The sequence below is a fragment of the Phocoena sinus genome, chromosome 2 (genome assembly GCF_008692025.1).
Source record: "Phocoena sinus isolate mPhoSin1 chromosome 2, mPhoSin1.pri, whole genome shotgun sequence".
Lineage (NCBI taxonomy): Eukaryota > Metazoa > Chordata > Mammalia > Artiodactyla > Phocoenidae > Phocoena > Phocoena sinus.
Window position 1 is genome coordinate 132,497,129 of NC_045764.1, and position 19,369 is coordinate 132,516,497.

General features: G+C 39.8%; 1 protein-coding gene across 1 annotated transcript in view; it reads right to left on the reverse strand.

Annotated features, from left to right (window-relative positions):
• The window catches only part of ATG14 (autophagy related 14), a 39,070-nt gene that overhangs the window by 13,889 nt on the left and 5,812 nt on the right, over nt 1-19,369 (reverse strand). The window contains exons 2-6 of the mRNA XM_032623730.1: nt 12,420-12,482; nt 10,855-10,897; nt 8,540-8,621; nt 3,646-3,883; nt 520-749 (exon numbers count right to left, since the gene is read on the reverse strand). Coding sequence (XP_032479621.1) covers nt 520-749; nt 3,646-3,883; nt 8,540-8,621; nt 10,855-10,897; nt 12,420-12,482 — 656 coding nt within the window. The remainder of the gene's footprint in view (nt 1-519; nt 750-3,645; nt 3,884-8,539; nt 8,622-10,854; nt 10,898-12,419; nt 12,483-19,369) is intronic.

Below are 19,369 nucleotides of genomic sequence, written 5' to 3' on the forward strand. Positions count from 1 at the left end.
TTTATATAAATAAAACAATATTGACCCCAAAAAGGTGAAATGTCTAAAAAAAATACACGTTTTCAGTCCATCCACTGATAGATAAAACATGGCATATTCATGCAATGGAGTATTATTCAGGCACAGAAAGAATGAAATGCTGATGCGTGCTACAATGTGGATGAACCTTGAAAACATTATGCTAAATGAAAGAAAGCCAGACACAAAAGGCCACATATTGTATGATCCCATTTATATGAAATATCCAGAAAAGACACCTGTAGAGACACAAAGCACAACAGTGGTTCCCAAGGGCTGGGAAGAGGTGGGAATGCGAGTGACTGCTTCAAGCCCCAGGGTTTTTGTTTGGAGTGAAAAGAACGCTTTGGATCTAGACAGAGGTGACGGTTGCACAACACTGTGAATGCACTAAATGCCACTGAACTGCTTCCTCTAAAACTGTTCATTTTGTTACATAAATTTTACCTCAATTAAAAAAATATATTTATAAAAGTTTTCAAAGACTATCTTGCTTCTCACCAGGTCCCTGCGTGGTTTTCTTCTCTTCCACCCAACTGTAGTAGGCAGAGTAGTCCCCATTGTTGGGAAGGCTAATCCAAGGCCCCGTAATGCTAATGCTGGTGTCCCCGTTGTGATCGTCACAGACCCATCTCCCCGAGAGGTAAGTTGTCCTCCGGGCTTCGGCAAGCTTGCTCACGGTGCTGGAGGTCATGGCACTGTCACTCTCTGAAGACACGTCTGTGGGATCTCTAAGAACCGAAGATGCACATGGATGTCAAGGGGCTGGGTTTTGAAGAGCACACAATTACTTGGCAGATATGCAGAACACTGGGAAGATACACGTGAGGACAGGAATTTTTTTTTTCCAGGTACAAGTCATAAATTTTATTAGAAGTTGAGTATCTGTTGAGGACAGGAATTTAATTGGAATATACAGAGGTAAGCAATTCCATCAGAGGTGAAGGTCAAACCAGCTGTGGCACAGAAGCCCACAGCATGTGAGGAAGATGGCACCATGAACTAGGGCTTCAAGTGTTAGGTTCTCAAACTATTTGGTCTCAAGACCCCCCTTACATGCTTAAAACATTTTGAGGATCCCAAAGAGTTTTCTGTATGTGGGTTAGATCTATTAGTATTTACTGTATTAGAAATGAGGAAATTTTAAATTATTAACTGATTCAAAAATAAGAAACCCATTACATGTAACATAGCATGTTTTTATGAAAAAGATCTGTATTTTTCAAAACAAGAAAATTAGCAAAGGGTGACATTATTTGTTTACCAGCTGAGTTCACGGCACAGTGCAGCACTGATCATGACTTTTGAAAAAAATCTCTTTAATACCCATGTCTTTCCGTTGTGCTTTCAAGTAGATACAGTGTTCCATGGAAAAACCAACTAGTGTTGCTTACAACTCACTCAAGGGCTCTCCCTTGAGCCACCACGGCTTTCAGCATGCAGCAAATGTGCTTTCTGCAGACTTCCTATCTCGCTACATGGCATAATCACATGTGCACGCAGGGATCGAGACATAATTTAAATAGAATGAGTAATTTCTGCTGCTTCATCAGTAGTGTTCTTGATGTGAAACTGGCTGGTTTTGTACACCGCAAGGACACTGTGGAACACAACAACGATTACTACACTATGGCGTCACTGCCTTGATATCTGTCAAGACAGAGGTTTTACCCACCACGGCTTTTGAGCCACCAGTGCAAACATCAACAGAGTGAAAAGGGAAAACAAAGTGTTAGTAGTATTATGAAAATAGTTTTTGACTGCACAGACCCCGTGGAAGGGCCTCAGGGACCCAGAGAGGTCCACAGACCACACTTTGAGCACTGCTGGCCTGGAGCATGGAAGGTGAATGAGAAGGCTCGGCAGGTACCGTGCAGGCAGGGGGAAGAACGTGGCGTGTTTGGGGAGCACAGGGATCAGCGTGGTTGCCTGTAGGAGGCATGAAGGAAGTGCCAGGAGGTGGTGTTGGAAGAGGAGGGATGAAATGCACAGGCTGGGAAGGGCCTTCTGTGCTGCGCTAAGTTTAGAATCCATCCTCTTGGCCAGTGGCCCTCAATCCTTCTTCCTCTGCCACCAGGTGCACGCAAGTGCACTCCTACTGGCTGTCCGGACAGGACTGGGGGAGGGCACTGTGGCCAGTTCTAAGCTGTACCTCTACTTCCTCCTTCCACTCAAGGCAGGTTGAGAAGAAATGTGAATGAACAAGAAATCTTATGATAGGGATAACTTCAAAACTATCAGCTTAAAAAAATTCATGATGTATAGTAATATATACTAACATACAAGATTTAAACAGCACAGGCATGGAAGAGTAAGATTTTCTCCACAATTTCTCTCCTGCAACTTTATATTCATTTGTCAGTCTCCTTAGTCTCCTAAAATCTGGAACAGTATCCTAGTCTTTGTTTACTATAATGTGTTCTAACATCGCTATCTGGGCCCATCAGAATTTAATTTGACAGAGTGTTTCTGTCTGTCAGCTTTTTCCCCCTCAAAGCCCTGGCCAGCTGTCTTTACACCAATTTTTGGATAATCCAACTTTTCCCCACTGATTCAAAATGCCACCTTGGGGTCTATTTCTGAGCTGTGAATTCTTCTCTGTTTTGCATCTGCCTTTTTATTTTTATATTTGCTAACTATTACTAATGACAAATTACTTGGTAAGAGTCAGAGAGCAGGTCGTCAAGCTAGAAGCAACAATCAGACCTTTAGGCTTTTAGGAAGCCAACTCTGGCAACAGACGAAAGGAAAGACTGAAGCGGAGGCAGCAAACACTAAGTCCTAAGTAGCAACAGTCCACTGACTGTCCAATTCCAGGGAAAGGTGCCGGAAAGTAAGGGTAACCAGAAGAGACAGGGAAATCCTCAGCTGGAACAGCCCGATGGTTAGTCAGAAAGCAATCGAAACTCTTCAGTGGAAGTTTCAGAACCTAGATGATCACCAGCATCATCTGGGGAAGTTTAAAAAATAAAGTATTATGAGATGAACTAGGAGGCTGGAGCTGTGTCCTCTGGAGCCTGTCTTTTCCTAAAGTTCCTGAGTGACTCTGATGAACAGCCAGGTGGGAACCACCATCCTGTCCACCCCACAGACTCCTGAGGGTGTCTGTGCACTACAGCCAGTGAGACGACCAGTGCCTGACATGCTGGTTACCAGGAAAAGGCAGAGTCAGCATGTCCTGCCCACCAAGTAAGAGAGCCCGAGGTGTTTTCTTCCATCTTAGCTCATGGTTTCTCTGTGAAGTAGACATTTATTATACCCATCTAACAGACAAGGAACTAAGACTTCGAGGCTCAAAAACCTGCCTCACAGCATCTGACTAATAAACAGCTTAAGTGGCCCTGCAGCCAACGAGATGGTTCCTGATCAGGGATGTGAGCCTGGCCCTCATCTGGAAGCTCTACAAGTATACAAACCTGGGCCTCACTTCTCCGAGGGCCACCATCCTTCACCCTGGCCACCTCCCCAACTTCCTGCAGTGTTTACTGTTTGCTGAAGCAGGTAAGACTTAAGTTTCACTACCAGGAAAACCCAGAATGAGGCCCAATAAATGTGCTGACATACTTGAAAGATACTTGATCTTTGGAACTTGTATTTTCCTAGAGTCAAAAGACTCACTCACTGTACCTCACACCCGTCTTTACTTCCTCGATTGGAAAAATGACAGAGGTGAGCTCTAATATGTGAGACCGCCGAAGATTTGCCAGACGCTCATAATGACTTCTTAAATCAGTGGTTTTTTTTTCTACCAGGTCACCAAGTTTGCGATTATGCCTCTGAATCTTCTCCTTTTTCTCCTGATGCCGTTGTGCTCGAGTGTAAAGTTTCTGATTCTTTTCCTTGGTTTTGAGGAGACCTTCAGAATCTAAAATAAATAAATCACATCCAACAATGAGCTGTACAAATAGTTCCTGGGTACTGCACACTACCACCGGCCCCCGCCACCCCCAAAGCAGTAAGTGTCTTCCTGCAGTCTAAACTGAAAGCAAAACCTCAATAAAATTAACTACATGACATTCACTAAGTATGGAGACCAGGAGTTTAGTTCAAGTAGGTATTACACACAGAGCAAAGGGGACCACCACTAAAATAACTCTGGGTCTCCGTTTGTAATCAACATCAGTGAGCATCACTCAAGACTATCAAGTTTAAGTTTAGCACAGGAAGTACTTGACTTTCTTACAGTAAGCACTGAAGAGCAGCCATGTTGGGCAGAAAAGAGATCTAATTCTAAGTTTGAAAAATTCACTGGCTATCTGATTTTCCTTAGAAAACTATTAAGTGTCCCTTGGGCTACATTCAGAGAGTCCAGGGATAATCTCACGGCAGGTGGTCATGCAGCAAAGAAACAGACCAACGCCCTGAAAAGTCACAGTGGAGTGCAGCGCCCCCAGCAGGGTGCGAGCACCTTCCATACGCCAGCATTTTAACCACTGGAAGGGTAACCAGAGCCTGGCCATACAACGAGAAAACAGAGAGACACTCGTCCTTCCCAACGTATGTTCTTTTTATGAAGGTCCTACAGGTTCTAGATCCCAAGACGTATTATCAAACAGATCAGGTTGTAGCTAAACTTCTCTAGTGTAGCAACAACTGGCTGTAAAATCTCAGACACCCAGGAACAACTTAAGAGGCTCAAATAAGTTTAAAACCAAGCTCATTATCTTTCCTCTTGACACATTTTAAGCCAGGCTCCCTACTTCACAATTATTTCTGACCTGTCCTAAATCAATCTCTCTCTTCTTTTAAATTTATTTATTTATTATTTTTGGCTGCATTGGGTCCTCATTGCTGCATGCAGGCTTTCTCTAGTTGCGGTGAGCGGGGGCTACTCTTCGTTGCGGTGCTCAGGCTTCTCATTGCGGTGGCTTCTCTTGTTGCAGAGCATGGGCTCTAGGCACGCGGGCTTCAGTAGTTGTGGCTCGTGGGCTCTAGAGCGCAGGCTCAGTAGTTGTGGCGCATGGGTTAGTTGCTCTGAGGCATGTGGGATCTTCCCAGACCACGGCTCAAACCCGTGTCCCCTGCATTGGCAGGTGGATTCTTAACCACTGCGCCTCCAGGGAAGCCCCCCTAAATCAATCTCTTGATGGTCCATTCCATGAGCTGTCCTACAGTTCCTTCCATCTAGGTCTTTCTTTTCATTTCCACTGTCACAATCCTGGTTAACTCTCACCCAAACTCTGCCTGTCTCTAGTTGGTTCCACTCCACACCTCCACCCCCTCTTTCACTGGCTCAGTCTTCATAAAGTACAGCCAGTGCTCAGCGATTCTCCTCTGCCGATCAAACACAGACCAAACTTCTCAGCCTCCCAGCCACCACCAAACTGGTACACACCCCACAGTTCCCTTCTCCACACCCTTCATTCCAGTCTCATTCAATTACTAGGTACTTCAAATAAACACACTAAGTAAGCGCACAGATGGATGGATGGATGCCAGACAAGTCATTCCTTAAATATTTATCTCCATTCTGTTGTTCAAATCAACATCTCTCTAGGAACACTATTTTCTCCTATTCTCCTAATGTCCAGATTGTACTCATTCTTCAAGGCTTCCTCGATAAACACTCCCTAGACCTCTTGCTCCCAGGAGCTCTATGGTAATGTGTGTGTACCTCACCTATAGCACATGGCTCGTAGCTGCTTATACCAGGTCCAACTGAAGCCTGTTGTCTCCTGACTGGGATATGAGAAGCAGTTGATAAATGTGTGGACCGAAACCACCCTCTTCAACTGAGGACCAACGAACCTAGGTTATTTCATTGCAGGCAGAAAGTTTCTTATGTTTTCTTTCCTCCTCAGATGCGTCTCTTCACCATTCCTGACCAATATGAATGTCCTTAAGGTTAAGTCTCTGGTTCTATCACACACTTTCCAGCAAGTTCATTCATTTTCATGATCTCTACTGAGCTCTCTACAAGTGCTCAAATGCATCTGTCTAGCCATGGCCTAAGCCATATGGTGGTCAGATTTTTAAAGGACATTTTCCAATTTCATATCAGGACCCCTTGTAGGTGGCAGGAAATCATCACAGTCACCCAACTTGCACTAGTGCAGACTCAATTTAATTTACTCTTCTCTCCATGCTATCTCCCCCTGAACATTAAAACATTTGGATACTGGGGACTTCCCTGGTGGCACAGTGGTTAAGAATCTGCCTGCCAATGCAGGGGACACGGGTTCGATCCCTGGTCCAGGAAGATCCCACATGCCGCAGAGCAACTAAGCCCATGTGCCACAACTACAGAGCCTGTGCTCTAGAGCCCGCGAGCCACAACTACTGAGCCCACGTGCCACAATTACTGAAGCCCACGCGCCTACAGCCTGTGCTCCACAACAAGAGAAGTCACTGCAATGAGAAGCCCACGCAACACAACGAAGAGTAGCCCCTGCTCACCACAACTAGAGAAAGCCCGCGCACAGCAACAAAGACCCAACGCAACAAAAATAAATAAATAAATAAATAAATAAAACAAAAAACATTTGGATACCGTCTGTAATCCACTCTTGCTTTTTTGGACAAGTAACAGATCAACTCAACTCTGAAATTTCAAATACAATCCAACTTCCCTATCTATACTGTATTATTCTGTATCATGACATCTTAAATCAAAAGATTCTGGAGAAAATATTCATCAGGCTCTATAGTTTATAACTGATACTTCAACAAGATTCTGTTTAGAAAAAACCAGACTATTTATTGAGTAGCAAGTGCTTAATCTAATCCATTGACTTGAGCCCATTGATAGCTTCTGGAATCCATTAACTCCCTTAAAATTGTTTGTAAAATTTTGTGAGTCTGGTCTAGTGGGTGGCAACCAGCCTGTATTTACGTCCTAAAGAGCAGTGGTTCCTGAGCCTGGCAGGTCCTCAGAGTAGTGCTACTACTCAAAGTATGAACTATGGATCTGGCCCATCTGCAAACTTTTACCAGACAAGAGGAGTACAGAAATATAGACTAAGTTTAGAAACTATTTTCTTTGATATGGCTATGTGACATTGCCATGACATCCAAGTGTGCAATCATTTTTCTAGTAACTAATTTTACTGTATTTTAGAAAAGTATTGGTATCGGTTTATGACACATTGGAAATGAAAGAGAATAAAGTGGCCTTTTACTAGAGACAGTTTAAGAACCATTGACCCTGGTCCCCATGCATGAGGTTTTAATTTCCTAAGTCCAAAGTAGGTCCCAGGATTCTCTCTCTAGATCTTAAAAAAAGGTTATCAGGTGACTCCAATGTTTTGCTAGGGATGGAAATCACAGTTATGGAGTCCACTAATTTAGAACCATATCTTTTATTTTCCATGGTTGTTGCTTTTGTATTTTGGGGCTAGGAGCCTATTAAAAAGAGCTGACCAAAGTTTTAAAATTGCTCATCAGAGAAATGCACCAAGCTCAGTCAATTCAGCAATTTCAGGAGGTTCACAGATGCCTGGTGGCAAACTCCTACTGCGAACATCCAGGGAGGAGGGGAAAGAGGGTGAACCCATGGTAAGTAATGAGTCCCTACACTGCTATTGACCCAGAGCCTTTGGAGAGTGCAGGCCAAACTCGGTGGAAGAGTGGCTGGCTGCAGCTCTGAGCAGCTCTTCACCCAGCTACCATGCTTCTCTAGCTTATTAATCCTGTGAAACTCTATGCAAGCACTTTACTAGGACAAACATTTTCAAAGACAGCTTTTACACCATTACCTACCACTATAAAATACTTGCTTCTGAAAGCAATAAGTAGACAAGAAACAGATTTACAAGGTATGATGACGACCCATTCTAAACTTTAAACACTTATCTTCAGAAATACATGGACTATTTCTTTCTTTTTCTTTTATTTTTATTTATTTATTTTTTTGGCCACGTGGCATGTGGGATCTTAGTTCCCTGACCTGGGATTGAAACCATGCCCCCTGCATTGGAAGCATGGTGTCTTAACCACTAGACCACCAGGGAAGTTCCACCATGGACTGTTTCTAAAGACACAGGACTTCTAAGAGGACTCTTAAAACTTGACAACCACCTTTGATAAAATATGAAATACACAAATGTAATGCAAGATTAATACAGATTAAAATATGTATAAGACTCACTGAGTCTTATATTCTGTGATTCTGGTGTGAACTAACAATTATTATACCTGATTACCAAGACTGACTCTGAGCTTCCTGTCAGCTAAGGGAAACGGGACACATACATTCCTTAACTTTTTAAGTTGAGAAATGTAGCGGTTTAAAGGTCATTACATTTGCGTGCATGTGTATATGTATATATGGACATATGTGTATGTATATATATACACACAGATATATGTTTTATATACATATCTCTGAAAAAAAATATAAATTCCTTATACAGATGTTTTACAAAAAGAAAGGCAAGCAGTAAACTTTTCCATGCTGCTCTTGCCTCCCCCCACCCCTTCTCTGTCTCCCTTCCTCTGTCTCTCTAGTTTGTTTATTAATCGCATGAAGTTCCACATCAGTCCATCCTTTATTAGGGCTGGAGAGAGGTGGAAAATTACTTACTTTTCTTCATTTCTTCATTTCCTTTACATATAGTTTGTTTCAGCTGTTCAATCCTCATCTTGCAGGACATTATTTTCCATCTCTTAAAAAAGGTATGAAATAAATATCACAAATGTTGGTCTCTAATGACTAATATGATTATCTACTGGGGACACTACTTATTTTGAGGTGTATCTTAGAAAATGTAATGAATAAAAGATCAGTATAATTATATTTCTTATAGCTTGTAACTAGTGGATTACAAAAAAGAAAAAAATGTTACTCTGGTTCAGTGCAGAAGCTGCTAGGAAATTAAGAGAGAGAGAAATTCACACAGTTCTTTTATGTGTTAATAAGCACAGAGAAAAGTGTTGAAGGATATTCTCTTAACCTGCCCTGCCCAATATAGCTACAGGTCCCATGTGGTTACCTGCAAGTCAATCAGATTATATGAAATTTAAAAAAAATCCAGTTCCTACTCTCACTACCCACGTCAGGTGGTACATGTCAACACCACAAGTGGCTAATGGCTACCATATCGGGCAGTGTAGACAGAGAACATTTGCATCATCAGAGAGTTCTATGGATGTGCTGCTCTAAATTCTCAGTGCTGGTTACTGAGGAGACCACCAACTGTATTATCTCACCGATACAATAAGCAAATATTACTCGCAAAATAATAAAAACTGCAATAAAGCAGAAGTTTTTTTTTAAGTTTATAACTCATGTAAGATTTCTTGAAAAGCCTCAAAAAGTTATATGAAACTGCAATTTTATATTACCAGGATTTAGGTACAGCTTCTCCAAAGAGAATAAAGGATAAGTAAAAATCTGCCCTACTAGTTTTAAAAAAGTATTATTTATCTATTCCATAATGCCTCCATAAACGGGGATAATTGAAAGCGTACAACAACAGTCAAATGCCTATAATGTTTCACACTTGTCTAAGTAGTCTGATGGTACAAGATACAGAGTAGATTACAGGAATGTTCAGTGGGTAAAACTCTCCCCTCTCCAGTGGGGTGAGAGAAACATCTGAGAACACATGCACGGGAACTGATGGATTCAGGAATAAACTGGAAATGAGATGTCTTTACTTTTAAAAGGTATTAGTCTTTAAGAATCAATATTTAAATTTTTGATAGAAAAACTAGAAAACTTAGAACTTAGAAAAACTGGGATGAGATTCTTTATAAACAGCCTTTTATAACCTTTTTCCATACAACTTGTTTATATAACATTCAGAGCATAAGCAGAGCATATATCACATCTCTATAAGTATCATTTAAAAATTATGAAGGATGCTTATTATTATTATGAAAAAAGTTAAGCAACACAAAAGAGAAGAAAGAAAGAGATTGTTAACCTGACTACTTCCCACTCTTCAGCGTTGATCTCAATTAAAATTTGATATGTATTTTTTAAGATATGTATTTAAAACACATACACAAATGGAATCATACTTTACTCTAGCCTGCTTTTTGTTTGATTGTTTCATTAAAAAATATACCTTGGACATCATTCCATACAAGTGCATGTAGACTGACCACATTCTTCTCAACAGCTACACAGCATCATAATCATCTCATTCTGTTTGATGAGTATTTAGGTTATATATTAACTTTACTACCAATGATGCAGACAATCAGCCTCTTTATCCATAAATCTCTACATTCATGCATATTTTCTGAGGAGGAAAATTGCCGATATACCACATGTGCATTAAAAACACCACAAGCCACCACCAAATTGTCCCCCAAACAAATATGTCAATATACACTCCCACCAACAGTGAATAAAAGTATAATCAATCAAACTCCTTATTTTCATGTGCTGTACTCATTTTTTCCCAGTTTATATTCATTTTGCTACAGTCTTTAACATATAGAACTTTTAAACTTTTATGTAGTGTGTCAAATATTTTCCTTTATGGCTTATAAAGGTCTGCTCACCCCCAGATTATATAAATACTCTCCCATACTTTCTTTTAATATTTGAGTTTATTTTTCACATTCAATCATTAACCCATCTACAAAGTAGGTGTTTACGATGAGTAATTTTTTAAAAAAGAACACCTCACTGTTCTTATAACTTTATGTCAATACCAGACTTCCTAATTATTCCTTACAGTGGTTCCATAATTAATTGCCAAAACCCTGTTTTTGGTACCTGGATGAAATATCTGAGAAGCCCACACTACGAATATATTCACAGAGAACTGCCAAAAAATGATAAAAAATAAATTTAAATTCAAAATGATTTTTTAAGTTCTGCCAATTTAAAAACATGTAACCTCAAGTGTAAAGAATATTATTTAAATTCTTCTTATAGCTTACCAACTGATCTGTTATCCATTTTCCTTCCATAGCTTTTAACACTCTGTATGGAGAAGAGACAAAGGAAATATGCTCTTAAAATAATGAATTCGGTGAAGCTCAAAAATGCAAAATCAACAACTTTTTAAAATAAGGTCTTAGAAACAGCTGGATATACCAAAGTGGGATGTAAGCACTGAAAAATGTTTTCCAGATTCCCTGCTCTCTTCAATTTTTTTCTCACCTCCTTCCTTCTGCATTTTTAATACAGCTCAGAGCCTTTTTATAAACGTTCACAATAAACTTCCATAACAGCCATAGCCTTTGTCCTCCATCATAATCAATAATTTCCATCAGTCATAATTAATAATAATGATAGTTACAAGAGAATTCATGGTCCAAATGCTATTGTCAGCTCCCCGCAAAATGGCACAAGCCATGGGAGTTCCCTGGTGGTGCAGCTGTTGAGAATCCACCTGCCAGTGCAGGGGACATAGGTTCGAGCCCTGGTCCAGGAAGATCCCACGTGCCGCAGAGCAACTAAGCCCGTGCACCACAACTACTGAGCGTGTGCTCTAGAGCCCGCGACCCACAACTACTGAGCCCGTGTGCTGCAACTACTGAAGCCCGCGCGCCTAGAGCCCGTGCTCCGCAACGAGAAGCCACTGCAATGAGAAGCCTGTGCACCACAACGAAGAGTAGCCCCTACTCGCCACTAGAGAAAGTCCGTGCACAGCAACGAAGACCCAACACAGCCAAAAATAAATAAATTAATTAATTACTTTTTTTTTTTAAAAAAAAGGCATAAGCCAGATTAGGCAAAAATTTGTTCTAAGGAATGAAGTGTTCTATAGGAAAAAATAAGTTTCCATGATACAGTAAGTTAGAGAAATGACTGAGTTAAATGAATCTAAGCAGGTTTTTCTAATGCAGAGTATCTCTGAAGATTTCATGTACTCATAAATGTGTTAATCAGGTCTGGAGTGTGTATGGAGAATAGGGACTGGATCAGTTTGGGATAAAAGGTTCTACAGGACAATTCCCAAATCCAGAGGATGAGAGATTCATCGGGTGCTCATTAATACTCAGATTCCTGGGCCTACCCCCAGACCTACTGAATCAGGATATCTGAGGACAGGATTCCAAGAATCTACATTTTTAACCAGTACCGAAGTTAATGAATTCTGATGTAGATGTTCTGCAGACCACACTTTGCAAAACCCTGATACAGAAGAATAAAGATAAACAGAAGCAATAATGTCCTACAAGAGCCACCACTGCTAGTCTAATATGCCTTCTGTCCTGGACCCATTTACAATACGTCAATTATCAGGGCCAGCGGTTTGATTCATCCATCCAGTCACTGCCTGCTGTGAACCAGGCACCAGGTTTGATCCCAGTGTTTTCTAGAAACTTGATCATTTCTCCTATTTTGCTTCTCCCAGATGTACTGCTCTTCACACGGGGAGATTTGTAACCTAAATTCAATAAATTAGCAATCCACATGTATGCATACCACAGCACTGAATTAAACCATGTGGTGACAAGACAACCTCCACAAATTAAAAAACAAAATGAAAACTCACTCTTTTTGAAATTCTTCTTGCTTGCTCTTAAGTTGGCTTAACCTTTCCTTCTTGTCTATAAACCTGTAAGAAAAAAATTCAGTGTTTTATTTAAATGTTTATTTTTTTTTCAGTTGAATGAGATTATGCAAATTCCTGAGAGCCAAACATTTCTGCAGACTCATCAGGAAATGTCACTGTCCTGAACGTATCTTCTCAATGGCACACAGCTGCTTGCCATTTGGTTATTTAAAACTAAGTTCAAATTCTCAGCTTTAAAACTCTTTCATGGGTTTATAAAATATGCCTATAGGTTTTTTTCACCCCTAAGTTAAATTGTCCTCCAAAACAGGTAAATCAGAGCACTAAAATGAATCGGAATTCAAGAAAACAGAGGCTTCCATTATAAAAATAATTGTAATTATTAAGCTTAATTTAACCCTACTGTCATTTATAAATTGGTTCCTTATAATTCTTAAAGTACAATTTTTTTCTCACTAATTTTACTGCTAGTCATTACGGGCTAGCAATTTACTTAATAAAAGTTATCAAAAGGAAAGAATATCACATTACAGTTCATTTTTGCTGTCTGTCACTATTCTACCCTTATTATTTTCTTCCTGCTACCTTATGTGGGATTAGTTTGCTTTTTTGTTTTTTTTTGCAGTTTAAGGTAGGAACTAAAATCATCAACTTTAAGCCTCTCCCTTTTTAATATAAGTATACAGAGTTATAAATTTCCTCCAGAAGTATTGCTTAAGCTAAACCCTAAACATTTTGATATCGTGTATTTTACCACTTAGTTTGACATTTCTAATCTTCCATCAAATTCCCTCTTTGACCAATGAATTATTTAGAAGTATATTGTTCAATTTCCAGATATATGGTTTTTTTGGTAACGTACTGTTATTTTTCTACTTTAATGCTGATGTGGTCTCAATATTCTCTATGAGATTTTAATCTTTTGATTTGAGACTATCTTATGGCCTTGCATATGGTGCGCCGCGTCTTGGTCAAAGTTCCATGTGCACTTGAAAGAACGTGTTTTCTATAGCTGCTGGATACAGAGTTCTATAAATGTCAACTAGCTGAAGGTGGCTAGCAGTGATACTCATATCTTCTAGGTCTATGCTATTCAACACGGTAGCCATCAGGCACATGTGGCTACCGAGTACCTAAAATGACTTGTTGCTCAATAAGAATTTTAGGTTAAAAAAAAAAAAAAATGTATGACTAACATCATGCAACTGATTTTGAATTGAGCTAATGGTGGCTCACTACTTTCAAAAAAACAAAGGTAATGCCACATGCTACAGTAACATGGTGTGGAGTCCAAGATTAGGCCTTTGGCTATCTCGTGAAAAAATGAAAACAATTTAATAGAACCATAACAGCCCTAAAAATCTCTTCCTTAAAATAATCCAGACATAAAAGTCTCTCTAACATACTATTTCTATAATCCCACATTTGAAACGTACCCAGATATCTACTTCTAAATGGAAGGGATAAAATGGTCTAATTATGACCCTACCATTTAATAGTCAGTCACTGAAAATGTACAATGTATATTAAACAAGAAACCAAATCAGATAATATTACATGTGACAGAATTATATACTTACATGACTAAATTAAAATTAAATTAAAAATTCAGTTTCTCAGCTGCACTACCCACATTTCAATAGCCACATATGGCTGGGGGCTACCTTACTGGATGGCATAGATACAGAACATCACTGCACAAAGTTGTACTGGGTAGCACTGCAATGGCCAGTAAGGTGGTAACTACATGAAACAATATTAGAAAACTCAGAAACCAGTGTGGAATGTGGACAAATTCATAGATTCATCAATTGATTTATCAGGCATTTACTAGGTGCCTGCAACTTATGACACAGCATTTTACAGAACGTTAAGAAATCTAATCTTTCATTTTTCTGCAACTGGCTGTGAACTAGACAGGTTACTTGTTATATGCTTCCATTTCCTTCTATCAAAAATGAGAAACGAATGTGATATTTACTTCTACCTAATGTGGTGATTCATGCTCCAATAAGCTGAAGGAGATGACAAACTCACAAGACTCATCTACCTGTGTAAACAAAGGACTGACATGAAGGATAAAATCCTGCTTTTAGGGGCTATAAATCAGATCTGTTGTAAAAAATGCCACTTTGCACTAGAACAAATTGGGATGATAACACTGTCCAGCTTTATATCAAGCTGGTTAGTTCTCTTGGGTTTTGTTTAAAAAAAAAAACCCAAAACAAAGCAACAAACTTAAAACATAAACATACAGAGGACAGCAGGAATAACAAACAGAAGATAACAGTTCCTACTGTATCAAACACTTCATGAGTAATGTCATTCTTCATGAAGGAAATGAAAAATAGGTGGTGTGAACAAAGCAAAAGCAGATGGTTATCAACGAATGCAGCTGGTCAGCGAGCCAACTGCTCACCAGCGCCTCATCCATCCTCTGCATTCTCCATCCCAGGACTCACAGAGATAGATTAGGAAAAAAAAGAAAAAAGAAAAAGGAAGGGGAGAAAGGCCTTTTTTATATACTGTCTTTGAAGCTAGGTTTATCACGTAAAATGTTTTGTATCTTTTTTCACTTCAGAACATAAAGACCTATCTCATTCTTTAACAGGTACACAGAATTTCACTGAATGGACATCATATAATTTATTTACAGAAATACCTACTGATGAACATTGCCACCGCTTCCAAATTTTCACTATTATCAGTAATGCTAGAAATGAATATCCGGGTGCATTTAGGTTTACACGGCAACTCCTGGCAGTTATCTTTAAATTTCCTCGGAATCATTTCATGTTATATTTACAACCCTACCAACCTGTTTTCTTACTCGCAGCACTGCCCATTTTACTCTTTGCTAACCTGACTGGCCTCCCATTCCCTCTCTTCAAAGACAGTTCACAATTAATTTATTGCCTTTCTTCATTTCACAGTTAGAAATGTTTAACACCTTTTCCTATCTTATTGGCTACTTTTCTTTTATTATCCCCCTATGCCCTTTGTTAACTTTTCTATAGTTTTTTTTTTTTTTTTAATTTTTGGCTGCACTGGGTCTCATTGCTGTGCACGGGTTTCCTCTAATTGCGGTGCGCAGGCTTCTCATTGCGGTGGCTTCTCTTGTTGCGGAGCATGGGCTCTAGGCACGTGGGCTTCAGTAGTTGTGGCTCATGGGCTCTAGAGTGCAGACTCAGTAGTTGTGGCGCACGGGCTTAGCTGTTCTGCGGCATGTGGGATCTTCCCTGACCAGGGCTTGAACCCGTGTCCCCTGCATTGGCAGGTGGATTCTTAACCACTGTGCCACCAGGGAAGTTCTATAGTTTTTTTTTAAAGGGTTATTTATTAGAGAAATTATCTATTTCCTTTCATACATCTTGAAATTATTCTTCCTCAATCTGCTTGGTGACTACTTATGTCTCTGCTCTACAAATTTTCCAAAATTTTATGCAGATACATTTATCAATTTTGTTGTTGTTGTTCAGTGGCTCTACAGTTTTCTATTGTTTTCCGAAAAGAATCTGCTCGTAAACCTATACCATGCATCAGGGCTTTTACAACACTATTCCTTACTTCCTCCCTCCCTCCCTCCCTCCCTTCCTCCCCCCCTCCCTTCCTCCCTCTTTCTTTCTTTACTTATTTATCTATTTAAGCCGGGTCACAGTTGCGCCATGTGGGATCTTCGTTGTGGCATGCAGGATCCTTTTTTTTTTTTTTTAGTTGCGGCATGTGGGATCTAGTTCTCTGACCAGGGACTGAACTTGGGCCCCCTGCGTTGCAAGCGCGGGGTCCTAGCCACTGGACCACCAGGGAAGTCCCTACAACACTATTTCTTATATTTTCCTTCCCAATTTAAAAATGCCTTCTTTGTTATTTACCAAATTCCTCCAGACTTATATTTGCTTTTCTTCCCTACAAAAGTACTCCCTTAAGCTGACTTTAAAAAGTGCCCCCGTGATAGAGACTGATGAAAACTAGGAGCAGATGGTCATACAGAGTCTGGGTTGTGTGCCATCTCTTGTAGTCAACAGTGCTACAAGAGATGGCACACAACCCAGCTCAGGCTTCAGAGGGAGCTCTCCAGCAGTCACGTTTGCCTGGGCTGCCCCTTGAGGACAGGTTAGAGGTGGCCTTGCTAAGGGAAGGAAGGCATTATAGGCAGAGGAAATTCTGCTGTTTCACAGGTGAGAAGTTAATCTGCCCTAGAGAACCTCGATACACCAGCGGGACAGCAGGGACAGGAGCGTGCTGCTGATAAGGATCAGTTAAGAGTGTGACCCTCATCACTCCACGCTATCCCATGGCCACACGTCGTCCTGGGCGACTCAGTGGATGTGGCTACAGGTGGGACTGGTCACCTAAGTCTGTCCCACGCGATGAGAAAAGTAGCACCTGGGCATGCACTCTGTCAGGGATCCTACTATTAATTCTGTGCTAGATGATCATTAACATCGTCATAACACCTACAACTTACTGACCACTTACTTAGTGTCTTTCATAAAATAACTCTAATCCCTCCATCCGCCTTCTCAGTTCTTTCCCTCATCCTTTGTGCCTAGGGTAATGGCAATAGAAAAGTCCAAGAAACACTACTAACGTATTTTAAGAAAGGTAAAACAAACAAACAAAAAACACAAAACTTTCGAATATGCCATTGAGGGCCTTAAAAATTAGCAAACCCTTTGAACCAGTTAAGCAATTCAAGGAAAAGATCAGAGGTGACGAAGAAGATTTATGCCAATTGTGGAATTAGTCATAATAGCAAAAACTGGAAACAACTTTAATGTCCAAAAGGAGAATGATTATCAGACGACACCATATTGCCATGAAGGACATCAAAATATTTTTGTAGACAAAGACATTAGTATGTGTTTATGAGATGTTGGGTTAAAGAAAACAAAAAAGCAGAGCATCAAACTATATACACATCGTATGATTCCAAATGAAAAAAATATATTTACAAGCACACACATACATATAAACAAGGCTGGAAGCAAATATAACAAAACACTAACAGTTGTGAGAATATGGGCAAAATCTGTTTCCTTCTTTAGGTATTAATGTACTTTACAAGTTTCCTACAATAATCATACATACTTTTATAATCAGAAAAAAAGACAGTATTCAATCAATTAAAATTTCTCAAGCTCTGCCTTTGAGGATCATATCCACTATAAAAATATACACAATCCCCTACAAGTATCTAAAGTCCTTAGGTCTCTTGACACCGATTATATTCCTTAGGTTCCTTAAATCTAAAAGCAGAAAATGAGCATTAACAGTTTTTAGGTCAGTGGTGGAGAATTATCCCCAGCTCGAATTTGGATACAGGTTTGGTGAAAAGTTAACGATGGTTCTGGCTCTAGAAATAAAGCAGAAAGGCCTCTTGGGGAAGAGAGAGCACAGATGCACCTGGAGAAGGAGCACAGCAATCTCCCTTATTTAAGCAGAAATGGTTAAAGAACTGCATATTTCTTGAACTAGGATACTAACACAGCAAGAATTACTAGCCATCAAATTTTTCTCCCTTAAATTCTTTAGGCATTTAAGGATATAATGTTTATGGACAAATGCAATATGAAAAAACACAGTCCTTATCAGAATGGTTCTTCTATCTTATGTTAGAATATTTAGGTATGAGAAAATACACAGCTGACCCTTGAACAATGTGGGTTTCAACTGACTGGGTCCACTTATATGCAGATATTTTTCAACAGTAAATACTACAGTACTACATGGTCGGAATTTGGTTGAATCTGTGGATGTGGAGGAACTGCGGATAAGGAGGGCTGACTAAATTACAGGCGAATTAACCCCTGTTGTTCAAGGCTTAACTGTAGTAAAAACATACTCCACTGGCAGGAATGAAGGTTAAGTGATTAGGAGAAAGTAGAAGCAGAGCATTGTTTCATTGTCTCCCTTGTAAAATGGGAATAGTGATTATCCTATTTGGTTATAGGGATTAAATAAGATAAATGTGAAAGCATCAGGTACAGGCACTTAGCACATAATATAGGCTAGTTTCTCTTTTCTTCATTGCAATGAGTGATTTTGCACTTAATCTTACTAACGTATTAAATTGAATATTTATTTATTTACTTATACATGTATTTCAGATCTGGAGGTAAATTTAAGAATTAGCATAGCCCAGCAATAAGTAAGGAACAACTACTCTGAGTTTCCTCATTCTAAAAACAGATTAATAACTCACGGTTTTGTGGTAGGGAACAAATGACATAATAAATGTGAAATTCTTTTATAAATTCTAAGAGGTACACATAATGTTAAGAGTAGCCACTGACACTGACTGAAAACAAAAGTTACATTTTCTTAGCAGATCCACATGTATTGGTGTAAATACAATTAATAAGCTGCGTGGGATGGGACTTGTGACCCTTCTTGAGAGACAATACCAAGCAGAACTCAGGTTGATAAACCCTTGTCTAACAATGGAGAGTCCAGCTACCTATAGAGCTTTTATTCTGCTGAGTGGGGCATACAAATGTGGGTCCAGAATCAAAATCCCATGACAATATTTTTATTAGCTACAGTGACTGACAACCAAAAAGATACTGGAGGGCAGAACAGAGATGTCTAAAGGGTAGTTTTTTGGATGTTGGCTGTGTCGTCCCCTTGAAATGTTTAGTAACATCTACATTTCTTGCTCGTCCTTTTTCCCACCTCTCCATTTGTTTAGCGCCCATATTTCTGTTTCTTGGTAGAACTGTAGCATATATTCTTAAAACTCATCAGTGAAGGTAGTGCTGCATCATTCCTGATGCAGGGTACATATAAAATCAATACAGGAACTTCCCTGGTGGTCCAGTGGGTAAGACTTCACACTGCCAATGCAGGGGGCCTGCGTTCGATCCCTGGTCGGGGAACCTGCATGCCGCAACTAAAAAGATCCCGCATGCTGCAACTAAGACCCAATG